A 16,266-nucleotide genomic window follows, 5' to 3' on the forward strand; every position below is an offset into this window, starting at 1 on the left:
AAATTATATTAATTTGTTTAGCTTATCTATGTTTAAATCTTGGGTTTCAGTTGTTCTGTTTTCCCTATGTGTGTTGCACTGTAAAGCGTGCTATTTGCAATCAGAAGGAATCTAAAATAATTTCCACAATCTCGTCGTTAAACCGCGACGATCTGGGTACCTTAATGTTCCCACAATCCTGCGATTCATTCTTCAAAATCAGTTCCATCGTCCAGATACTCTTTACTCTGCTAATGCTTCCGCCGTCGGAGTAGGTTCACTTTCGGCGGAGCCTTTTGATTGGATGTATGTTTCTTCCATGCAGGAAGCTTCTGATTGAGAAACTGCCGGGGGTACGACTTCTTTAGGCTCATCGAGAGTAGTGGGTTGTTGCGGACATTGATCACCCTGCTGTTGCTGCTGCTGATGATGATCGTGGCAATCATTGTAGGATTCCGGCATAGAAGCTGGATCCATGGTAGAAGGTGAGCCGCCCCGTTGTAACTGCTGTTCGTATTGCGTAATATGGCTTTCGAACCGTTCGTCGGAAGCTTTAAAGAACTGAGATGAGTCATCCTGTGAACTGCAGCCGGCGGTTGAACGTTCGGCTGCGGAAGCCATCGTTACATGGCTTTCTTCCACGCCGAATTGATGGCGCCTATCTCTTCCGTTACCTTCTCTGTCATTGCCATCGAGATGGTCATTCGGTATGTTCTCATCATTGAGCGGATTGGTGCTGAGTGGTTGCTCGGCTTCTTCCTCTGGTTCCGGCGAGTAAAGGATGGGCTGTGGCCGTTCATCATCCGGATCATTATTTCGGTTACGATAGTGATCCCGCTGGTATCTTCTATCTCCTGAGACATCCGTTTCTCCTTCTTGTCTATCGATTGCACTATTCCCGGTCTCACCGGCATGTTCAGGACCCGAATTACGTTCATCTGCTCCGGGCCGGTCTTCGGAATCTGACTGCCCTCTTTCGCGCCGATGGTACCGCTGTTCTTGATCGTGTGATTGCTCTTGCTCATTAGATTCGTTTTCCCGAGAATGCCCACGTTGGCGCTTATTCGAACCAAACTGCACCTGACGCCCAGTTGTCGATCTATTGCTCGCATCATCCCAGTTCTCATCATCATCGTCCCATCGAGCGACTCCGGCTGGGCGATTTCCTCCGGTTCCACGATTATTGTTTCCTCCACGGGCATTGTTAAACCGCTGACCACCACCACCACCGCCGTCACCACTTCCAGTGCTTTCATCACCGCTGCGCCAGTTCTGTTGTCGTCCTCTTCCGCGGTTGCCTTCGTCGCGATTGCCACTATTGTTTCCGCGCCCTCCGGAGCGATCGTTCCAATTACGGCGGTTGTTGCTATTGTTGCTGTTGTTGCCGCCAGAATCATAGCCGTTACTGCTCTCGTCTCGATCGAAAAAGCCGCCCTGCTGTTGGCGATCTTCATTGAAGAACTGCCCACCACGCTGCTGTTGTTGGTTATTGTTCCTTCCACCACCGGAGCGATTTCCAAACATTCCACCACCGTTGTTTCCTCCGCGGCCATTGCCACCTCCTCCTTGCTGCTGATTAGAAAATTGTCCATTGCGACCGCCTAAGTTTCGACCTCCACCATCACCGCCGCGACCGCCTTCGTCACCGAAACCACCGGTGGAATTACTGTTGAATCGATTTTGTTGAAAGTTTCCACCTCGCCGTGTGAAGTCAGCTTCGCGATTACCAAAGTCTACAACGAAAGAAACATAAATGGATTCAATTTTTATAAGTAACGAAAAAATCGAAAGCCTTCACGCTACAGCGTATGTTCATGAACAAAATAGATACAAGAACAAGGCTGAAAAGAAAATCTGATAGTGCTGCATAACTTACCATCTCCGTCGTTTCCACGCTGGCCGAAATTGCGACCACCACCGGCTCCACCGCGCTGTTGTTGATTGTTAAACTCGAGCACACCAGCCAGCTCTCGCAACCTCTCTGACAGTGGTCTATCATCCGGATTGGCGTTACCAGCGCGGAAATTATTTCCGCCTCGATCATTCCCACCGCCCCAACGGCTTCCACGTTCTCCGCGATCACGACGACCGCCACCATCACCGCCCGGACCGCTCCGATCAAAGCCGCCAGCACGTTGATCGCGATCTCTGTTACGGTCGGTTCCGCGGTTTCTACCATGCTCACGACCATCGTCATTGGAACGCGAAAAGTCCCTCGATCCGCCCCGATTGCCTCCCATATTACTGTCTGCTCCTTCGGCATCATCACTGCCACCGTCCAACGTGCCTCCGTTATCCTGTAGATTTGCGGCCGCAGCGACTATAGCGGAGAGCGCAGATCCGGCCGAACCAACTCCAAAGAAACCACTGGCTCCGACTGCTCCCGGAGGCCCTGGTGGTAAGTTGGCGTTTGGAGGCATTAAAGGCGGTGGTGGTTGATTAAAGAACGCGTTCGCATTCTGCCCTCCACCGACCATTGGAGCTGTGGGCGGATATTCATCCTCCATCTCGATGTCCATATCATCAGCAGACGATTTGCTCATGTTGGAGGCAGAGTTCATCAAACTTGATGAATTACCACCATTGCCCATCATACCAGAAGATGCCGCACCCGCCGTAGGAGGAGGTGGTGGTAAAACACCAAAGCCTCCCATCGGTAAGGGGGGTGGATTTCCGGGCAACAACATACCAGGCGGAGGCACATTGATTCCCAGCCCGGGCACCATGTTGGGCCCGATCGGAATTCCCATCGGCATCGGTAGGCTGCAAAAAACGTTCAAAATTAGTTTTACTGCTGTTATCACAACTACGATGGGTCGAACAGATATACTTACCGCGCAACCGGACCCATAGGAAATGGTGGCATGCCCATACCGAGCATAGCGTTTGGCGGTGGTTGGCTCGTGTCAACTGCACTGAGTGGAAATAGCGTCGAATTAAGCATTCCTGCGGCTGCTGCGGCCGCTGCTGCAGCTGACGATAAATCGGGACCATCTAGTTTCTTCAAGCCCATACCCGGGCCCAGCCCGAGGCTCAGTGCTGCGGCAGCTGCTGCCGCAGCTTGTCCAAGCCCGGCTGCTCCGCTGGCGGATGATTTCTCCTTCATCCACTGGGGCATCGTGTCCTCATCGAACATCCCGCCGTCCTCCAGCGATTCCAGATCCGTGTTGGGACTCAATTTCGACCAGGGAATGTAGCTCACTCCCAGATCGAGATCCCAATAGTCCTTCCATTCCTTGCTTTTGACGCCCTTACCGGCGGCCCACGAAATCGTTATCGCACGCCCGTGCATCTTGTGGTTCTTGAGGCTTTGCATGCATTTGAATGCGTCCTGCCGTCGGTTCATCACGATAAACGCGCAACCACGCGGTGGAATCATGTCAATGCTCACGATGTCACCATATTTGCCAAATGTATCGGACAGCTCTTCCTGCTGAACCAATTTCGATAAATGGCCTACCCATAACGTCGTGCTGCACACTGTTGTGAAAAAGAGAGTATATATGTTGAAAATTATAGCGGCGCAAGAGATAGGTCATTTCTAAATTACGCGTTTCCATCGTACAGCAGCAGCATCAGCACCATGGTCTATGTCATTGATTCCCTATATGCCAATATACTCTACATATCATAAATTTTTCTTTTTGCTCGATAAACATTCCGTCAAATCCCTCTCTTAGTGTTTGTATTTGCGTGTAATTTAAAAAATACAACAAAGCACAAAATAATTTCTCTTCAAAAATATTTACATAATCGCCCACATGTCGTAAATATATTCCATAATAAAACGAAATACGATACAACAAGTACATTCAGTTGTTTAAACCCACATTCTCTCAACGAGAAATAAAAAAAATCACAAAACGAGCTGATGTACTCGTTCTAATCATAGCACCAAAACCAAAGCACATTATTAACCTTCTGAAATGGATGAAGGTCATGGAGAGTATTTGAAGAATGGGAAAGCCAGCCGAGCCTGTCGCCAGTCGATAGCCAATAGCTTGTTTGATGATGCACACCCATAAAACGTGTAATAGAGGGAAGCACATAAACAGTTTAGAACGATCATAACACACAATTGTTGCACGGAATTGCAAGAAATATCTAAATTTCATGTTAGATAAGGCGTTTTCTTTTCACTTTCAAACGCTTTTGCTCATTTCAACGAATTGGCTTTTGCCGCCGCTTAGTCAACGGTCACACGTTTAGCTTGCACGCACAAACCAGGGTTCGGATTTTGGAGCTGTAATTTGCATGGGAAACTCCACTGGAATGTACCGACGAAAAAGCAGCAACGACCCATCGGTTGTTACAGTGACCTGGACATGGACATCAGGGAGAGAGTTGCTGCTGTCGCTTTGAATGAAGTCGCTCGAAAAACAAATCTCGCCGGGTGTAACGCCAGGTCTGCTCGCCTTACCACTGAGGTGCTCTTTCTTCATTTCCGGCAGTCCTTTCCGCTTACGCTCCCGTTCATGTTCCTTCTCTCGTTCACGGTCCTTGGTCGAAGTGCTACCACGATCGCGCGAGGAACGCCTCCTGGAGGACCTCGGTGACGGTGATCGTGACCTGGAGTGTGATCGTCCTCGACCACTTCGGCCACCGGTTCCACTGTTACCCCCACCACGTCGCTCGCGCGGTGATCGTGATCTGCTTTTGCGCCGCGATGAAGAGGACGACTTGTAGCGATCGCTGTTACCTCCTCCGCTTCCACTAGCACCACCGCTGCCACCGTGACTAATGCCTCCGCGGCTGCTGCTGACTGGTATAGGATCTCCGAGTATCTATGATTGTGGAGCAAGGCAAGCAGACATTGGTTGGGATTGTGCGCCGGCATATACAGCCCAGACCGATGCACAGTCACGCGCAAAACACAAAACGTTGTGTGTGTATGTGAGAGAAAGAGAAAGAGAAAAAGAAAATGGGAAGAAAAGATATCGTTTAAACGTGCATATCCCGTGCAATTCCGCAACAGTCGTGTGTTCTCTCGATTCGTTCCGATCGTTCAATCTCGACGGGTGTGTAATATCTTTGTTTTCCCTAGCAACGGCATATGTTGCACTCGGTGTCTTCTAGCCTCCTAGGTTACGCTCAACAGCGCTCAAGAACGTTACGTTCGACATGGCTCGATTAGACTACATTGGCTTTGGCTTTTCCATTCAAACTAGCTTTGGGTTCCCATTTACGTATGTATGCGTAATGTTGGAGCAATCGAATATTTGTAGAAGGGAGAACAAGGTACAACATTTCAATCCTATTCAATTCGAATAGGAAGGAACTTACCGTACATCCAACGTTGGCACACTTCACGCGCTCCGCTCGGCAAAGGCAAATCGCTCTGATCCTTTGGAAGAAAGGACAGAGATCACCGGGCGGATGCGAGGAGCGTTGCAAAGAGGTACATGCGTAGTTGTCGTTTTACGTGACTTTAGAGCGCCAATCTCACCGAACTGTATTTAACCCTACCTTTGGATGCGGTGGCTCGTGTTTTCATCACCATCCTCTGTTGTCCGTGGATCGTCGAAATTCAAGTTTTTTACATACATGCCATAAATAATAAACTATCTGCCTTACACTTAACAATGTTAGCTATCAAAATTCATCACTTATGATTGTATACATCATGTATTAACCCCTAATAAAAATTCTTTGCGAATGATCATATTAAACGATGCTTTGATTTTTTTTTTTCAGTTTACTGATGAATTCATTCACATGAAATCGAATAATATTGTGCTCATTACGGCCGAAGAAAAAAAAATTCTAATCTTATGAAAATGATCTGTTTGACGTAAGCATCAAAATTTTAATTGAAAAAAGCATGAAAATGAAATGCTTTTTTGAAAGAAAAAAAGTTTTCCACTTATATAAAATTGACAACCCAGATAGTTTTTTTTTTAAATGGGTCCAATGCTACTCCGCCATTTGATATCTGGCGGAAACCCATCCAATATTCACAGAAAATTGCAATAAAAAGATAATCTCTTTGTTCTCACAAATGGACGATTGCTACAAACTTGCATTACACAAACGTCGCCATGTAAAGTTTATACTGTTAGATTATTTAACATTACACACCCAAATGGATCACCGATGGACGAACCCAACGTACCACCACTGCCATGTGCTTGCTGTTATTAAATCAATAATACGACAGAAGAAACAACCAACATGTGGTCCATTATCTGTCAATAATATTCACCTCAACTCCAGTTATCGCTACGTCGTTATCAGTATCAACATCTTTCGCTGACGAGTGGCCTAGATGTTGATGTGCAGAGATCAAGCATTGTGAGGATTGGCAGCCGGATGCCCAGGCATGTGGTGTTTTCGTTTATGCGTAATTTAGGGGATAGAAAAAGGATATCAGTAAAGGTATTATTTTGCTGCGGCGTGTAGTATAAAATGCTTACCGGCGTTCAAATCGATCGGTGGTTGTCGACTTAGATCACACTCGTTTGCGAACGGTAACTTCTTGAGGACGCTGGCCAGATGCTTTTCGAATTGTTCCTCCTTCAGCATCATCTCCGTCAACTTCGTTTGTTTCTCTTCCTGCTGCTTTAGTTTCTGCAAATTCTGCAGCTGCTTCAGCACGTTCGGATCGGACAAAATCTGAGCGATGTTGCCGCCCGGAACTTGGGTAAGATCCGGTATACCGGCACTTCCCGGTAATGGTACCGAGGGTGAATTCTTATCATCATCATCATCGCTCCCATAGTCGAAGTCTAAGAGCTTTTTGTTGAATTTAACCTGATCCTTAGCGGCAATCGTACCGGCATTGGCAGCACCGCCGGCTGCCTGATCGCCCGATGTTTGTCGCATCAGTATCTGTTGGAACTGCTGCAGCTGTCGAATGGTGGAAGGATCAAGTTGTTTCTGCGAAAAATGAGATCAACCCTCACCGTAACGAGGGTGAGGCGATACACCAATTGGCATGAGAATATCATTCATAGTTTCACAGCCGCACCGTCGCGTACGATTGCATCGTATCATTACCGTTTCGCCCATCTGCAGCTGACCACCGTGGTCATCCATAACACCGCCCATGGAACCGCCCGCCGGTGAATCGTGTGAAACCCCGCCCGGATTCATGCCGTTTGCCCCCGCCGCTTGCTCCTGCAGCATTTGTGCATTGTACTGTTGGTGAATCGGGTGATCCGGGTTGGCAAGGTCGAACAGCGGTTGGATCACCTCAGGCAAAAACACCATGTTCTTTTGCCATAGGTTCAACACCCGAATGATTTTACTCTGAACGGACGAAGAAAATTCCAATTAATGTAGGCAACGGTTGACGTATGAAACGCGACCCAATTACCAGTGCCCGTTGCCATGGCATCGAAGCCTACCAACGTAGCCGACACAAATTAGCTTACCTTATCTTCTGGAGGACACCGAAACAAATGGGCAAACGTGGAACCCATGTTGCGGGCGAAACGCGGGGCGAACACGTCCTTGTCCGGACCAAACTGGTGACGCGACTGCCGGACAATCGAATCAATCACGTACAGGCCCGGGATCTTGTACTCGCATTTGCACTTTTGGATGAATTTTTCCACACTCTGCACCACATGCTTGTAGAACTTGATCGCCTTCATTGCACTGCGTGTAATCGAGGCCATTTTGGCCTTCGAAATGGGCGGCTTCGACTCATAAAGCCCGGAGAGCTGCAAAAGAAGCACAAACGAACAATGAAACAATGCACTTCGTTATAGAAATTTCGATTCGAACGCATCGCAAAACACACTCGTCTGTCAACAAACATCCCCATGCATTCTACACTACGCCCAGCGGGCACAGGTTGACGTTTGGCCTATGTTATAATTAGCACTACACAATTATGTCGATAATGGTAACTATTTATGAATATTGAGTTCCACACACTTCATCCGACACCACGAGCAGGTGGGTTTTCTGTGCGCCACCAATGACCGCGGATCCCTACATACACCGGTAAAAAATAAACCACACCACGGGGTCCCGATTTATTAGCCAAGGAGGACATCACTTTGTTCACGTTTGCTTATCAAACGCACTTCTTTCCCCGCTACGCAGAAACTTCAGTACGTTCGCCCTTCACCTACTACCCAGCCTCTAGAAACACAGGTTCCTCAAGGGACGGGTCACTTTGAACGTAATTCTCACCTCCTGGTTAAACACCCGGACTGTCTCCATGCTGGTTGCTTCTATAGACGACGCCACGATGATGGATTTTCTGCACTGGGCACCACACAAGAACTTCGAAATGGACCACAATCTACGGCGACGCGACAGCTGCCATAAAGAGAGCAATTTTTGCACACCAAGTCCTAGCCGAAAGGTAGCACGCGAGCTAACACTTTGGTTACACCGTTCACTCGGTGCTAAATTCACTTAACTATCGCCGAATGTCTTCTTCTCGGTGACAAATCACTATTTTACAAACAAATCGGGAGTGAAAAGAATGCTGAAAAGATCCCGATTTGCAGAGTGCAAGCGAGCGTAAGCAGGGAATTTTCAAAATGGCTACCAGCTGTAGTGGTGGACGGGCTTAGTTGGACCTACGCTCCGGAGTAGTACTAAAAGAGAAAACACATTCAGCCCTGGAAAAATGAATCAAACATTAAGCATCCAAGGTATATATGGGTTGTTACTAGTGTGTGATTCTCTATTACATATACATTCCATTGTTTAGAAGAAACTTAAAATACAAATCATCTTTAGGATTGTTTAAAACTCCGGAGCATTTACTCTCGTGCTGATTAAATTACTTTCCGCGATTGTCCACCGCTACCGGCAAATTTTGACTGCAGCCGCTGCACGTCATACCGACAACCGTACGTGGCAGTTAAACGATAATATTGATTGTCGAATCGACTGTTTAAATTCGCATTTTTAATGAACTATCGTTTATGGATATTACATTAAAAATTACAAATTAAGTTAATTCAGATGTAGCAAATATTTTATTATGAACCAGCGAGTCTATCTATACATTAGCGTGTATTATGATTATGTATAATTGAATGTTCAATTCCTTTTTACAAAACTGCGCTGCTATATGACCGTAATGGTGTAACCTTTCGTTGTACTCATTCCGACTATAAAGATGGCGTACTTTTCCGTGTCAAATGAAAATTCGTGAGAAGCGTCGTGATTCGAGAAAAATAACGCAACCGTGTATTGAAAATCGACACAAAACTAAACATTGTGTTAGCATTTTAATAGTAGCTTCATACGAAACCCTGTTTTGCTTGGTGGTGAACTTCACCGAATTTTCCGTGCGTTGGAAAAAGGTAATGAAAAGATGCTTGCCATGCATTTTGTATGTTTGTTCCGGTACTAGTCGATGATCGCGTTTTTGAGTGATAAAAATATATAAATACAACAATACTCGACTTAAATCGATGCCAGATTTCACGTACCATTTGACCATAAGTTAAATCAAATACATCGAAAATGTTTGCTGTGCTCGGTAGTGATACGAACGGTACGATTGCTAATACACCTCGCTTTTGCATCACAAGCTGCATATTAGTAGTAATTCGGAATGCTCCTCCGATATGCCGGCGCTTAGTGGTGGATTCATGCCAAAACAGCACAGCAGACGATGAAGGATGAAAAACAGCCAAAACAATGCAATTCCAAAGCGCCCAAGATCTAAATAATCGAATGTCATAGCTTCGCTCCCAAGCCGAGGTGTTGCTGAATGCGTCGTAGCCAACTGTAACTGGGTCAAAACAGAAGAACGCCTTGACGATGCTTGTGTGGATAAGCATACATTCTTCGATTTTCATTGCCTGGCCTTTGGCACCGTCTATAATGGGTTTGTGGAACTCCTCTAGCGTCGTCGTACGTTCGTCGCATTACAGTTCTAAAATCCGCGCGGCTTACTCGATCGATTGCGTGTCTAAAATGGTCTCGCGTAGCCACGGTTTCTCGTGCGTATTTGTGTAACGTCGTCGCGAACCCGCCTTCGAATATGCTTACCGCGGTCCCGTCTCCGCGCAAACGGTTATCGATTCCTCTAAGCCTACCGCGTTCGGGGTCGAAGTAAACAGCAAGCGAAAGCTGAATACTAACAGACGCCGGGTCTATCGCGCGTACCGTTCTAGGCGCTCGCGTAAACGATCTCCGCGGCGTGTTTTCGCGATTTCCACACCGTAATCGCACGGAACGCAGCTATATTCGCAGGTAGAGGAGCTTCCACAATCCGAGATGGCAGATATGAGGCGATTTACCGACGACACCCTACCGATTCGGTGCGCCAGTGAAACAAGAATACATTTCATCTCTAGTAGCCTGAACTAAAATTTCTTCCATCGTACGAGACGTGGTACTAATTCCGATTGCTTTTCTTGTTTTATCGCTTCGCCGTACCCTCACCTGAAGATGCATACGAGCACACTTTTCACACGCGCTTGATTTGCGCGAAATCCATGTGTCGATTAGATAGCGGTTCTGTGTAAAGCGAGCGAATCAAGACACATATTTCCCAGCCGGCGAGATCTCTTCGCCACTGAAGCGTTAGAAAGACAAAAGGTTGGGTTTGGGTTTCAAAAGGACTAGAAACCTGTGCCGTGTGCTTGCCGGAAACGTGAACGAACTGAAAAAGTATCGCCGAACATTCGCGCGGGTTGTTTCCCGAGATCCGAGCGGTTGTGTACACGTACGATTATTTGTGCCCATCATTGCACGATGTCGGTTCGTCGACGCGAGATAAGTCCTCCGCCGCGTGGAATCGGAGGCGGGAGTGGTGGTGGGCCGCTAGGAGGAAGCAGCAAGTTACGGATGGATCGCAACCCAAGCCGTGCTAAGATCACCGGTAAGTAATAAGTATTAATTCAAGAGAAACTTTTCATTTATTAAAAATAACATTTTTCCACCTTCTAATAAAATAATATTTAGACCCAAGCCATCCCGCAGGCAAGCGGAAGGAGCTTGATAATGTGATGAAGAAGGCCCGTGCCTTCCCGAACGAAACTTGGGACAAGAAGCTGCTGGAAGTAGAAGAAAAGGATCCTAACAGGTGGCGGCATACCGGCTACAAGAAGCTGTACATTGAGGATGATCCGAGTAGTTCCGATTCGGATCGTGGTCCCGGGGGTGGCCGTTACGGGAATGGCGGTGGTAGACGCAGCCGGAGCCCTCGATCACCGCGTCCCACACATCGTCGTTCACCGTCACCGTTACCACCGATGCGGAAACGTCACATTTCACCCCATTCACCGATCGGGATGCGCCGTCGTTCGCCTTCACCGTCACCAGTCGTTCGCAAGCCACCACCTCCGGAACCGAAGCGTCGACCACGGTCGCCTTCACCGCGAATGCGCCGCAAATCGCCACTTGGAATGATGCGACGCCCAATGTCGCCTGGTGATATTAGAAGACGTTCGCCACCCGGCATGGGACCGGATTCGCCACGCCGGTTGCCTCGCCGGATGTCGCCCCATCTGGGACCGCCTCCATCGAAGGGCGGCCGATTGCCGCCAATGCCACGGTCGAAGAGACCTCCGTCACCACCACCTAGGGTTAGTAGGCGTTTGTCCTCATATGTTTGCCGCATGTTTCGGTGGTGCTTCACATATAGAATCAAATCCAGAGGAATCGTGCATATTGCCAACTCTAATTTTAATGTGTTTTGCGTGATGGCACATTTGTTACATTGCATCGAAACGACTTAATCTTGGTCCTTACTATTCAAAATTAGATGAGTGTGTGTAGAAACGAGTTGCTGTAACTAGTTTGATTCTATACGGTTTGCATTTATATTTCATTTCAAGTAACCAAACATTGTACTTATTTCAGCAGAAAATGTCGAAAATCATACCGTCCTATAATCATACCAAATAACCCGCTTTATCTGAAGCGTATATACTGTTGTCCCAAGCCTTTTTTACTTCAAGCATAAATAGGAGTAATTTACAAAAAATAATCAGAAAAGTTTAACTGTGTAATAGCAAAGGCTCTCATAGAATCTTCAGATACGATAGAAATCCGTAGGGTTAACTTTTCATGGATAGTACATTACTACAATTGAGCAGCTGACTCAATTCGTCTTCTTTCAGTAGATTGTTTTTTTAGATAAGCTCTAATTAAATCATGATTTGGGAGTACTGGTATCGTTATTATCATGGCAGACAAAGTAATCAATATTATTCGTCTTTCGTTGATTGGAAATTCGTTATTCTGCTAGTCAGCGGAAAAGATAATCGTTTTATTCTGTGTGTTTCAGTTGCATTTGTTATTTGCGTATGTGTGTGTATGAAGCATGGAAAATTAATATTTTTTTCTTTTATTTCCATCGCTGGAAATTCCCGCCGGTCGGGTGTTGCGTTATCGCTCATAGATGAGTCGATCAGCATCGATGAGCAGCTGTTCCGATGATTCCTGTTCGGGTTGTTCTGTTGACGATCCGCGCCGTCGTCGACGTTCTAGGTAAGTCGTACATTACCCTCGTGTGGGCTAAACGATAGTGCCATCAACAGTGTTATTGTTGATTGTGATGAAAATACGGTCGTCTGAGACGCGTCCGCTCGACGAATCATTAGTTCGCTCGAATTCCGGTTGGTAGAACATGGTTTTTATTTAACATACGTACTGAACTACCTACATAGATCTCGGTCGTTTTCAAATCCGCGTCCGCGTGCTCGTTCGCCGCCGCACAACAACGGTTCGAAAGGCCTCCGTCGCGACGGCCTCGCGGGTAATCACGAAAGTCGGTTACGGCCAATGAGCCCACCACCAGTAGATCCACGCCGAAAACATCAACCTCCACCGGAACCGTTACCGAAGGGTCATCGTGGGCTGGAGAAGGTAAGAATCCTCGAAGAAAATATTGCATATTTCATAGCTCACCGATCGATTTCCTTTCAGGTTCCTCGTGATCATCGTCCTTCGCGATCGATGCCGCAACCGCCACCAACGGAGCAGCGTACCCGGCGTCCGCAAACACCAGATTCCGATCGTGCGTCGTCCCCACCGAAGCGTTCTAAGCACACCAGCAAACCAACAGCTTCGGGTTCACTTCCTGAGGACCCACGACCTGCAAAAATTCGCTCGTCGAAACAGCAAGCGCCACCTCCGCTACCCATTGCGAGCGCTGCGAATGGTCACGATACTGGCATAACTGGTGTGTCATCTGCAAAGACGGTCCTTGCGACTGGTTCTGGGCCAGGTCATAAAAAGCCCCACAAAGAAAAAACTGTGGAGAAGCTGCGTGCGCGTGTAAAAATCGAGGGTGAACCAAAGCGTGCCCGACCACGATCGCCCTCCAGCGGATCCGAGGAGTCGAGCAGCAGCGAAAGCTCCCTTCCACGCTTTACTGCTACTACACGAATGACTCTATCTGAGCGGTTCGGAAAAATGGCTCAGTGGAGCGTTGATCGGTCGAACATGGAGAATATGCGCATTACGAAGAATTCGTCCGGTGGTGATCTTAAAGTGATGATCGAAGAGGAAATGGAAGCACCACCTGCACGTTACACGTAAGTAGTCGTAAATAAATGTTATCTTGGAGATATGATATTTATAGTAATTGTATTTTCTCCATTAGTTATTCGCCCGCACCGGCAGGGCATTTCCCAGAGGAACTTATGACGACTGGACCGAGTGGATTGTCATCGTGGGATGACGTTCGAGTGCGATATGAATATTACAAGGGTCGTGGTTATTTGCGAGATCTCGATTTACAGGATTACATCAAGTGGGAGGAATGGTGGTACAAGTACCAAGAATGGCTTAAACAGGAGCGATACTATGAGTTGTGGGAACGTTCCCAGATGAACCGGCGACGAAAGAAGATCCCTATCACACAACGGTTGAATTAGGATATCGTCGACCCAATGTTGTCGGGTAAATAGAAACAACAACCAACGATGTCGATAATCGAAAAGATTCACAAATATGTGTGTGCGTGTAGATGATATTGAGCTGATCCTTATCATTTTGCCTAATTAGGTAATTCATGAATGATCTTAACAACATAGCTGTTAAAAGTTTTGTGTCATTTACTTGTTTGATACCATATTATTGGTATTTTTTATGTGTTAAAATAACAAAAACAAGTGAAGCAAGCGCAAGTCTGTTGGAAGCAATTTTTTATCTCTCCAACGCATATTCTTTTATATGATTATACAATAGTTTTATAATTTTGAAATCCAATGTTGCACGGCTACATCGGGGATATCATAGTTTAAGAAAAGATTGAAGTACGAGAAGCAATGCCGTGAGTGTTTTTCTACTCTTCTCACGATGCGCCGCAAATAAATAATGTGAAGCAAGGATATCTCAATACACGTAATGCTATACAAAAACTTAAGCAAGTGGAAATAGTAGGATTAAGCATATTTATAGAACCACTAACGTGTGACTTTAGTTCCAGTTTGGCGATGAGTTTGTTTAGACAATGAGTGGATGTGACAGTAAAGAACAAAATTGATCTTAAATAAAAAAGCTTTCTAAGGAAGAAAATGTCATAAATATCCGCATTTCCTTTTGGGGGTTTTCGTGGGTTCACTGTTTTTTTTCACGTATTGTAATGTCTAGTTATTTCAAATTACAATGATTTTATTTACGCGCCGCATTGCTGCTGTTTGTTACATTCTTGGGTTTTTTTTCTAACATTTTAAGATAAACCTCTTCGAACTTCTATTGTGACTTGGCCAATGTTTCAATTTGTTTGGACACATCCTCGGCCGTAGCGTTCGTTAATGCGACAGATTTTTCCTTGCCAAGTTCTGTAAAATGTGATTCAATGATAGTAGGACACGTATTGAGCAAAAACATTACAAGTTCTCTTAGTTCAACCTATGAGCTTACCATAACGGGCCCAAAGTCTAGGTTGTACTCCGCTGCATTCGCGCACCAGTATCGGAAGAGACGGATTGTCTCGCTTCAGCTGGACGTAGCGTGTATTCACGAAGTCACTGCGGTATCCGAACGAGAAGAGAAGTAGTTGCCGCCGCCGGAGGGCGATTGTGTAACATAGAATCACTTTCGTTGAACAATCCTAATACATCGTTAATTCAACGGTGTACTTACCGCACACCCTTCGATTCTTCACCCGTCTGGCAGAGATGCAATCGAAGCTCCTTCACGGACGGGTTAAGCCGTGCAAAGCGAAGCACAGTCAACCTCATGTTGTTTTATCCTTTGGTACAAGAGAAGTTTTCGCAACGATTGAAGAAAATCATGCACCGCAGAAAAACAAACTTGGATTTTGACAGCACATATCAGGTTTATGGACAGTTGTCAAATTGATGGATTCAATTCCACTGTTTGAGCAAGGTCGTGTGCTACATTTGCTATTCTTTTTGTTACGTATGAGAAAGACAAAAAATACCTTAATTTTCAAATAATTTCAATGAGTTAGTACTAGGATTTTGTTAGCAAGGAAAGTTTTTGCTTGCCGTACGAGGAGTCGACATTCGATTTGGACGTGTTTCGTTAAAAGCATGACAGACGGGATGGCCCGAGCTATGCCAGTTGATCCTTTCGTTAAGTTGTCAGTTGCGTAGCACCTATACCCGGCAGTGGACAGAGAGAGAGCGTCCGAAAACAAATCCTTTCTTCCCCCATTTCCTCGACGGTCGTTCCTTACGTCCAATACATTTGCTATTTGGGTAGGAATCGTTTGTCTCTTTGCTATCTCACTTCCACGAAAAACGCGTCCAGGCTGATCTGACGCGTGCCATTCCTTTGAACCGCCTTGATTGCGTTTGGCTGCCAGGCGCTGTGTGGTGATTGTGCTCGGCTCGTTTCACTAGTGCTTGCGTTTTATTTCGCTGGTTCGTCGTTTCGTTGCAGATGATGCACGGATGAAATCGTAATACTGTGTGTAGAGGGTACAAAGTGGTGTAAAGTTTTGTGTGTCGCTGGATACACGACACTGTGCTAAAACGCAGAAAAAAGGCAACGAAGCCGTCGAAGTAGGGCAGAACAAAGGTTCCAATCAGGCAGTGGAAAAGTGTTGCGATCCCCGTCAGCAGAGTGGACGGTTGAGTTTTTGCTAGTGAAAAGGAATCGCTTGCAGTGGTCAACGTTGCGAAAAATGGTGCAAATGAAGGGTTTCGAACGGCAAAGTTCCTTTCCTCCAACATCAGCTCCTTGATGGCCGTAGGCCGTGGCATAGCTGGGTGGAAAAGGAACTGTCAAAACAGTGGTGATGTGCAAATCGCGGCGGTGCAATTAATGAGCCGATATTATCCAAGGCAATCACTGTTCGGCGAGGCCACACTCGTTATATTCGCGTTGTGGTTGCCAAGGTGGCTGTTTAAGGTTGCAAGATCGTACATCCGGCGGCTGGATTGT

The 16,266-nt window shown here is 46.5% G+C and overlaps 3 protein-coding genes across 3 annotated transcripts; 1 reads left to right on the forward strand and 2 right to left on the reverse strand.

Moving 5' to 3' along the window:
- Window positions 1-222: 222 nt before the first annotated feature.
- On the reverse strand, window positions 223-8,151 carry LOC128723844 (SR-related and CTD-associated factor 8-like). The gene is made up of 9 exons (XM_053817614.1): window positions 8,122-8,151; window positions 7,353-7,643; window positions 6,976-7,227; window positions 6,393-6,855; window positions 6,182-6,240; window positions 4,400-4,763; window positions 2,814-3,459; window positions 1,856-2,742; window positions 223-1,712 (listed from the first exon to the last, which is right to left on the reverse strand). The coding sequence occupies exons 1-9, from the start codon at window positions 8,149-8,151 to the stop codon at window positions 223-225; spliced, it is 4,482 nt and encodes a 1,493-aa protein (XP_053673589.1).
- A 2,741-nt stretch (window positions 8,152-10,892) lies between these two features.
- LOC128722169 (serine/arginine repetitive matrix protein 2) lies at window positions 10,893-14,029 on the forward strand. The gene is made up of 6 exons (XM_053816007.1): window positions 10,893-11,486; window positions 12,305-12,393; window positions 12,573-12,771; window positions 12,832-13,066; window positions 13,133-13,442; window positions 13,511-14,029. Exons 1-6 carry the CDS (start codon window positions 10,908-10,910, stop codon window positions 13,782-13,784), a joined length of 1,686 nt encoding a protein of 561 aa, XP_053671982.1. The 5' UTR covers window positions 10,893-10,907; the 3' UTR covers window positions 13,785-14,029.
- A 372-nt stretch (window positions 14,030-14,401) lies between these two features.
- On the reverse strand, window positions 14,402-15,140 carry LOC128722170 (NADH dehydrogenase [ubiquinone] 1 alpha subcomplex subunit 2). The gene is made up of 3 exons (XM_053816009.1): window positions 14,998-15,140; window positions 14,776-14,882; window positions 14,402-14,693 (listed from the first exon to the last, which is right to left on the reverse strand). The coding sequence occupies exons 1-3, from the start codon at window positions 15,093-15,095 to the stop codon at window positions 14,605-14,607; spliced, it is 294 nt and encodes a 97-aa protein (XP_053671984.1). The 5' UTR covers window positions 15,096-15,140; the 3' UTR covers window positions 14,402-14,604.
- Between the last annotated feature and the right edge of the window lie 1,126 nt (window positions 15,141-16,266).

This window comes from Anopheles nili, chromosome 2 (assembly GCF_943737925.1).
Source record: "Anopheles nili chromosome 2, idAnoNiliSN_F5_01, whole genome shotgun sequence".
NCBI classification, from domain to species: domain Eukaryota; kingdom Metazoa; phylum Arthropoda; class Insecta; order Diptera; family Culicidae; genus Anopheles; species Anopheles nili.

Excerpts from the sequence above, each read along its gene's own strand:
- LOC128723844 (XM_053817614.1), bottom strand. The coding sequence starts at position 8,151 with ATGGAGACAGTCCGGGTGTTTAACCAGGAG. Across the intron at positions 3,460-4,399 it reads GAAGAAAGAGCACCTCAGTG|TGTGCAGCACGACGTTATGG; the intron begins GTAAGGCGAGCA and ends TTTTCACAACAG. Across the intron at positions 2,743-2,813 it reads CCTATGGGTCCGGTTGCGCG|CCTACCGATGCCGATGGGAA; the intron begins GTAAGTATATCT and ends CGTTTTTTGCAG.
- LOC128722169 (XM_053816007.1), top strand. The coding sequence starts at position 10,908 with ATGAAGAAGGCCCGTGCCTTCCCGAACGAAACTTGGGACAAGAAGCTG. Across the intron at positions 12,772-12,831 it reads GTCATCGTGGGCTGGAGAAG|GTTCCTCGTGATCATCGTCC; the intron begins GTAAGAATCCTC and ends ATTTCCTTTCAG. Across the intron at positions 13,067-13,132 it reads CATTGCGAGCGCTGCGAATG|GTCATAAAAAGCCCCACAAA; the intron begins GTCACGATACTG and ends GTTCTGGGCCAG.
- LOC128722170 (XM_053816009.1), bottom strand. The coding sequence starts at position 15,095 with ATGAGGTTGACTGTGCTTCGCTTTGCACGGCTTAACCCGTCCGTGAAG. Across the intron at positions 14,883-14,997 it reads GAAGAATCGAAGGGTGTGCG|TGACTTCGTGAATACACGCT; the intron begins GTAAGTACACCG and ends CGGATACCGCAG. Across the intron at positions 14,694-14,775 it reads TAGACTTTGGGCCCGTTATG|AACTTGGCAAGGAAAAATCT; the intron begins GTAAGCTCATAG and ends CACATTTTACAG.